The sequence below is a fragment of the Myxine glutinosa genome, chromosome 8, assembly GCF_964187855.1.
Source record: "Myxine glutinosa chromosome 8, kmMyxGlut1.1, whole genome shotgun sequence".
NCBI lineage: Eukaryota > Metazoa > Chordata > Myxini > Myxiniformes > Myxinidae > Myxine > Myxine glutinosa.
This window is the reverse complement of record NC_136268.1, coordinates 156,533,687-156,541,623: the sequence shown is the minus strand read 5'-3', so window position 1 is coordinate 156,541,623 and position 7,937 is coordinate 156,533,687. Positions and strand designations below refer to the sequence as shown.

The 7,937-nt window shown below is 45.8% G+C and overlaps 1 protein-coding gene across 4 annotated transcripts in view; it reads left to right on the top strand.

The window, feature by feature from the left end:
- The first annotated feature begins 1,319 nt into the window (after positions 1–1,319).
- The window catches only part of LOC137433047 (uncharacterized), a 100,472-nt gene continuing 93,854 nt past the window's right edge, over positions 1,320–7,937 (top strand). For 3 of the 4 annotated variants that reach the window (XM_078783901.1, XM_078783902.1, XM_078783900.1), the window contains exon 1: positions 1,355–1,463. In XM_078783901.1, the coding sequence (XP_078640027.1) occupies positions 1,406–1,463 (58 nt within the window). In that variant the 5' untranslated portion in view covers positions 1,355–1,405. Of the gene's footprint in view, positions 1,464–7,937 lie in introns of all 4 variants that reach the window. The other variant, XM_078783899.1, reaches the window with a different exon arrangement.

The following is a 7,937-nucleotide window of genomic DNA, read 5'->3' as shown; positions in this document are numbered from 1 at the left end:
CAGGTTGACTCCAACTATATTGGTCATTGTCTCCATATGCAGGGTGACTCCAACTACATTGATAAGGGTCTCCACATTCTGAGTGACTCCAACTACATTGATAAGGGTCTCCACATTCAGTGTGACTCCAACTATATTGGTAATGGTCTCCATATTCAGGGTGTCTCCAACTACATTGGCAATGGTCTCCATATTCAGGGTGACTCCAACTACATTGATAAGGGTCTCCACATTCAGGGTGACTCCAACTATATTGGTAATGGTCTCCATATTCAGGGTGTCTCCAACTACATTGGTAATGGTCTCCATATTTAGGGTGACTCCAACTACACTGATAAGGGTCTCCACATTCAGGTTGACTCCAACTATATTGGTCATTGTCTCCACATTCAGGGTGACTCTAACTACATTGATAAGGGTCTCCACATTCTGGGTGACTCCAACTACATTGATAAGGGTCTCCACATTCTGGATGACTCCAACTACATTGATAAGGGTCTCCATATTCAGGGTGACTCCAACTACACTGATAAGGGTCTCCACATTCAGGTTGACTCCAACTATATTGGTCATTGTCTCCACATTCAGGGTGACTCTAACTACATTCTAACATTGGTCATGGTCTCCACATTCTGGGTGACAAACAGTCACGTGCTGGATTAAACGAAGTTTCTCGAACATTCCACATGAAGTTTGCACATCCGCAAAATACCTGTGGTGTTGTGCATGGAAGGTTCGCTAGAGGGGGCGTGGCCAATAGGAGGAGGAGGTCGGGGAAAAGGACGGAGTGTGGAGAGGATTGGGATGGGACGTGCATCCGATGTTGGATTGAATAAAATAGTTGGAGTTTACTGAATTCTTCATTCTTGGAGTACTTTACGACACAACAATACCGCACTAAGTGTATTTTATTTTCATCCTCTCGATTGAACCAACACTTCGTCTCTCGAACGACTCACACCAGCATTTCCTTAGAAGACGATGAACTTGCTCGGCGACCCGGGTAGCAAGTTATTGAAACGTATCCGAACTTGCAGGTATTCCGCGATCACATCCGATCCCATCCGATCCCACCTCTCGATGCCTTACAGTGGAGCCACGTGACCTGCCTCCCGCCAAAATCGCTGATACGCTACTGTAAGTAAATAAAGCAACACAAACGACGTTCTTTCCTCGTTTTCAACAAAATCCAAGGAATCAAATTAACTTTCGATAACCAGCAGTACCTGGATTTCCGGTAATCCAAGTATTACCAGGTATGAAATACTTCCGTTTCAGACGTCCTTGAAATCATGTGTACAGTCACGTGCCTTGTCCAGAGGACGTCTTATCTGAGATGCGTGTCGACGTCGAGGCGTCACGTGGCGCTCTTGATCGCACGACCCGGCACGGCCCGGCTCCCGGCATGGCTCCCGGCACGGCCCGGCTTCCGGCACGCTTGCTCAGTGCACACACACCAACACGTGAGTTCTCGACTCGTTGGGTTTTTGCCTACTTTGTACATGTAAATCTTGTTCAGACATTGATCATATATTGCTCGAACCTTGTTTATCGATCACAATTAACAATTGTTGGTTTGAAATAATTGCGCCGCTAATGATCGTGTCCTGAAATCCTGACAAAATCTTCTGCTTTAAACGGCAAAAATTATTCCCATGTTCTTGTGGGGTTTGCTGGGGGAAGCCTGGCTCAAGTCTTTCACGAATCGGTCTACATTCGACGAAGATTAGGAATTTGTACTTTGTTCAGGGTGCCGGAGATAGCTTGCCTACTTTTCACGAAGGTACAAAGGATTATTTATAATGGGGTGCCCGGACCATCGGTCATTTCAAGTTGCAGCAAAAGTTTCGTTTTTGGCATTGCCTCAAGCTTAAAGGTTGGGATCTATAGGACAATTTTGGCCCGAGTGTAAACCGATCAGCTCCATTGGGGGTGTTACGACCTGGCCCCTGCATGAAGGGCTCGGGGTACTGCCTATTGCTCCGGAGATCCTAATCGATGTGATCCGGAGGCCAAAACGTTCCCCGTGGGTGGGTTGCGCTGTATGAGCAGTCAGAAGTGACCGAGCGAAGTTACCATCCAAATGCTGATGCAATTTTTACACCCTCCCCATCCCGCCCCCCTCCCTCCCAATCCCCCCCCCCCTTTCCCCCAATGCCAATCCAGAAATGCAAGGCAAATTCAAAACAGTGGAATAAATGCAAATCCTTTTTTTTGTAAACAAGGTCTAGGCTCGTGTAAGAGCTAACATCAATCACAAAAAAAAATAACGGACACAAAAAACATTAACAAAAAAAAGGGAGCGGGAGACGAGATGGGGAAAGAGAGGGAAGCACACAAGTACAACAGTAGAGACCAAGGACATCGGGAGATCTGTGGGAGGGAGAGGGCTTGGGGGAGGAGGCATGGGAAGGCGTGGGGTGGGGTGGGGGGGGGGGGGGAATGTATAAAACACATGGACACTGCTGGAACTTGACTCAAGCTCAAGAAAAACACAGGGAATCGATAAATCATAAAGAAAAGAAATCCCGCTGATATGCAGCGGCAAAGATCAAGTAATTAAAGAAGGACAGACAGACACACAAATACACACACACAAACATTGTGTTTTATATGGTAGATGGTATTCGAGACACGTTTCACCAAAACTTGGATGTGATGGAATATTGAAACTTTGTAGTTGTTGTTAAATGGTAGAACAAGTGTTGGGTTGGGATCAGATGATCAATGATCATAAACATTGGTTGTTGACAGACCTGGATCATAATCCCACATCCAGAACAGCAACCTCATCTTTCCACGGTATGGGAATTTCCATTTCTTAGTTTCTTTCATCAGATAAACCTGGGTTGGGTCAAGAACCTCGACAAATTGACTCACGGGCACGAGGAGCAGGCACCAGTGGACCCATCCTGCCTCGTCCTTACACGTTTGTACCAACAGTGGGCCGGAATATTCTCACCCAAACTCCAGTAAATTTTGTGTATCATTGCCAATGAGTTCATTCGACAAGGAGAAGCAGCATGATCAGGCATGGATGACACCCTGCATGTGGAATCTGAGACAGAAGCACTCGCTTTGGGCATCTGTTCTTCATTCCATGCTTCTCGATCAGATGCTGTTGGACAATTGGGGGAAAGGCATTGAAGCAGCCGTACCACTTTTCCAGGAGAAAGCAGTAACTCCAGGAATGATTTGACATGGGATGGAACTCATGAAAAAGACAAATGAGCACCCCAACCCACAACAAGTCCCCATACTGCTCATGGACCAATTACTTCACGACATCGCGAAGAAAATGCAATGGACCTTCCCGAAAATATTCAGGGAAGACAGGTTCAGGTTAATGCTGGGAGGGCCCCACATCAAAATGGGTTTGTGGACTGCTATGGGACATCTGTTACGTGGGTCTGGATAGCCTGACGCCCTGGCAGAATCCGGGTTAACTAAGACAGAGACAGCTGCCACATCTTTTCTTATTGCATACAATCCAATGAGAACACGATATTCCCACCAAATTACCTTTGTGGTGCTCGACAGCCTTCTGAAGCGAGCTCATGAGGACAGTGGAACCAAAATGCCCCTTGAGGGTTGGGTCTCGACGGCTTCTCAGGAAAGTCCAACAATAGAATTCTGCCTACTCGTACACAAGTACCAACAAATCATATTTATTATCATCCTGTCACATTGGGATCGAAAGCTCTAACTTACGGTTGCTACTCTACGAAAGCTCGTACCTCTGTTCTTCGCCCTAGATCACCAAAACTTCATGTGGTGGATCCACATCTTTATCAGAGACCGAGAAGTTCTCCTGAGGAGCATTCAGGAGGAGCTTGAGGAGGTTAACTGGACAATAACTAGAAGCCATCGTCGGTTCTCATTCATACCAATTGATCATGCCCATGAGCAGGCCCTCAAAAGGGTGAAAGGAGTTTGATCATTCTTTTTGATGTGAAAGGTGAAAGGAGTTTGATGGTGGAGTGATCGGTGTCACAGACACCCTGCCATGTTGAAACAGTTAGGATTAGCCATTGTGTCGTTGAGATGCTGACTGGCCCGGAGATGAGCCATGTCATTGAAGAATACACTGGCATGAATTATGACGATGATGACAAAGAGCTTCCTCACCACGAGGAAGGGTGTGCATCTCAGGACCGGTTTTGGCACCACGTCAAGGACATGTGGATGTCTTGATAAACAGAGGGAATCCCTTTGAGGAGAGCAATATGAACCTGGTTACGATAGACAACAAGGTGTGCGTCGCCAAGTCCACTGCCACCTCTGTCCGTCTTTTGGAATCTACGGGACAAGAGCAATACAACAACTTTAGGAAGGATGTGCTCGACTTGAATCACATACTTCTGACAGCGCCGATCAAGCGAAACAACTTCTTGTTGTCCTATGACCCGAAAACCCGAAAGAAGACAAGATACAGTAGCGGAGGAGAAAATCTGGAGAAGTTTTCCAGCAAGAATGGTGGTCAATGGTCCAGCAAGGTGGTCTTTCCGTCTTCTACCGACTCCACTCTGGCCTTGCCCCCCCCCCCCCCCCCCCAGCTCTCTCTGGGCTCTGTCCCCCAAATATTCCTACAGGTCGCACAAGATCTGCCTGCAACCCTCTTATGGTTAAACTGCCAAAATCAAGACTCTCTGCTCACCTTCACTCCATTCCTCTTTTCTCCCACCTCTGGAACAAACTCCCTCACTCTCTTCAATCCCACTCCACCCTCCAGGTCTTTAAAACAGCTGTTCACCACCATCTCTTATCTTCCCGCATCCAAAACCTTGATCTTTTCTACCCCCGCTAATTTCACCCCAAATCCACTTTTTTGAAATACCAACTTCTGTCCTGGAAGTCCTTGGTGTCCTTGTGTTTTATATTTCTCCCACCCCCCCCCCCCCCCCTTCCCACGTCTCCTCCCCCAAGCCCTCTCCCTGCTCTCAAATGTTGTGTTTATGTGCTTCCCCTTCTCTCCCCATCTTGTCTTCCACTCCCTCTTTTTATATATTTTGTTTGTCTGGTTGATTTGTTTGTGAAATAAATGTTAGCTCTTTCACGAGCCTCGATTCAGTATACAAAAAAAAAAAAAAAAAAGAAGCTTCCCATACCAACCTGCATTGTCATCTTAAGGGTCCATCAACTATTGTAACAGATGTACAGTTCCCAGATGACAAGGATGTTTATATCATTTCACGTGATCAAGTCCTCAACGTTGGGAATGGTCCTCCTATGGGACCATGAAATCATGAGGAATCATACAGTATCATCCTCGTACATCTCCAATACTCTCCAATATTCGTCATCTCCTCCATACCCTCCAATATTTGTCACTCGGGATGGTTCACACTGGGGACACAGACGTTGTTATAATACTTCTGAGTAATTTCCACCAAATCATGGCCGTGAACCCGGCTGCAGAGATCTGGATTTGAGCACCTCAACCGGGGAGGAAGTCCGCAAGCCAGGCATGGAGGTTTCCATGGATACCTTAAGAGCAGAGTTTGGTGAGTAGGGCAGAGTGCCAGACCGTATCAAAGGCACGAGATATGTCAAGGGAGACAGCTCTGATTTCCTGTTTGGCATTGAGGACTTCCATCCATTGTTGAGACAGCAGAAGCAGCATGTCCAGGGTAGAATGACCTGGTCTGAATCCAAATTGATGATCTGAGATCAAGCCATTGGTGAAGAGGAAGGATTTTATAACAGAAGCAATGATGGATTTCATGACCTTGCTGATGATTGGGAGCAGGCTGATTGGTCTGTAGTTGCAAGGATTTGTGTTTGCACCTTTTTTGTGTAAAGCGGTAATATTGGCTGATTTCCAAGCTGATGGCAGATGACCTTGAGCAAAAGAGAGGGTGAAGAGAACAGAGAGAGAGGGTGAGATAGAGCGGCAGAGCAAGGACCCGTGGGCTGATGTCGTCTGATCCAGTTGCAGAATCAGAGTCGAGGTTTGACAGAAACTTCTGCACCTTGTCGGGAGAGAAGGACACAGAGTCCAGGTAAGGTGGGTACAGAGAGTGATGGGTTTGGGACACAATATTTGGAGGCAAACACAGAGTTGAATTTGCCTTCAATTTTTTGACATATCCTGCCCAAAGAAAACAGGCAATGGTGAAAACACTATCTATGTCCTTCAGTGGTGGAGGTATAAAAAAAAAGACTGGGCCAATCTCGACCAGATTTTGTATACGTGCTGTGGGTACCCAAGGGCAGGACATGGGCACAGCCCCCCATCCCCCCGATTCCACACCACAAGGAAATTATCTGCTTGTATTTGTGTTTGTCCATCAGAAAATCAAGAAACTGACCTCAAACAAGGAAATGAGGCCATTTGGCCCATCATTGCCGTACTGCACTCTCGGGTTAATATTTGCTACAGCTTTAAACATCAATCTCCTTGATGGTTTACTAAGGTCTAAACATTCCGATCATGATCGGTTGACCCAGCTTGGCTGGGGTAGCCAGCGCTGCACGGGGAAAAACTATGTTGGGGTTCCGGCACATGTTGTGCATTGAAAACGTTAAAATCTTGTAAATATTGTCTTCAAGTGTTTTGTGTTTGTTTGTGGGTTTGTACGTTACTTTTTCACAGCCGAACCGTAGCACCTAGAACCCCAAACTTCTGAATCTGCGCAAGGTTTTAAGCTAACATATGTTGGCCTTGAAGTCTGTATTGAAGCCACCAAATGCCGCTATAAAGTGTACATAGGGATGTGGGGCCAGGCAGTGCTGACACAGATCTGTAGGCAAAAGGTAACCACCATTAGGCCAATAACTCCCCAGATTTTCAATGTCCAGCACGTCAAAAAACCACTACCGGGAAAAGCTCACCCAGTTGGGCAGCTCCCCAGGTCAGTGCCAGCTAACCGCTTAAGTCTAATACATAAAACAGAGCAGTGTGTGCGGGTATGTCTGTATGTCCGGTAACTACTCCGATACCCTAGGGTCGATGGACACAAAGTTTTCAGGGTATACTCAGGGGGTCCCAACATAGGTTTTCCTCAAAAACAAAAAAATTGAAAGTAATTTCCAATTTTTTTTTTTTTTTTTTCCCCAAATGGGAAAAAAAAAAGGTTTTAATTTTTTAATTTTTTGATTATTTCGGAGGTGTTATTATTTTGGTTATTTCTCCATTGTAGCAGAGCAGTCCCATTACTTTATCCAGTAACTACTCTGAGACCAAGGATGATCGATAGATAGGATGGGAAACTCCTATTACGCATGCATGAACCAAATTGGAATTGTCTCCGTTTCATTAGATTCCCACGATCAACCGGATAATGTGAAATTTCATATACAGACGAAATCTTTTTCAGCAAGTAACGCACAAACCCCACACGCCCTTAGGGTGGGTACTCCGCTCATGTTATACAAAATTGTTAGGGTTACAAAATAACAAATTATGAGGTCTTGTGTCTCCAAAGGTTCTATGAGGATAAGTAAGTAATAAGTATATTAACCACCTTTAGAGGCCATTTTTCCCCGCAAGCGGGGGTTGGCCTTTTTCGGGAGCCGTGGTTGTTGTTGTTTTTCGGTCCCCTTTTTGAAGCAATGTTTTACGGCCGGATGCCCTTCCTGACGCCAACCCTTTTTGTCGCCTTTAGCGACAAACAGGGAATTACCAGTGAGCTGGTACTCAATTAGCCGACCTCGGAAGGATGACAGGCTGAGTCAACCCCCCTGGCGTTAATTCAGCGATCGACCGGGATTCGGAACCCAGGATCCTAGGTATCCTAAGCCGGCACCCTAGCCGCTAGACCAACACCAGGGTAAGTAATAAGTATATTGTACAATATTATTTCCTATTATAGTTTGTATTGAGTTGTATATTTTTATATTATATGATATTATGTAGTACAAATTTTGCGCCCATGGTAAGACTTTGATTTTGGGGTTTAATTACGCGGTGCTGTGCTGTGTTTCCCTGGATTCAT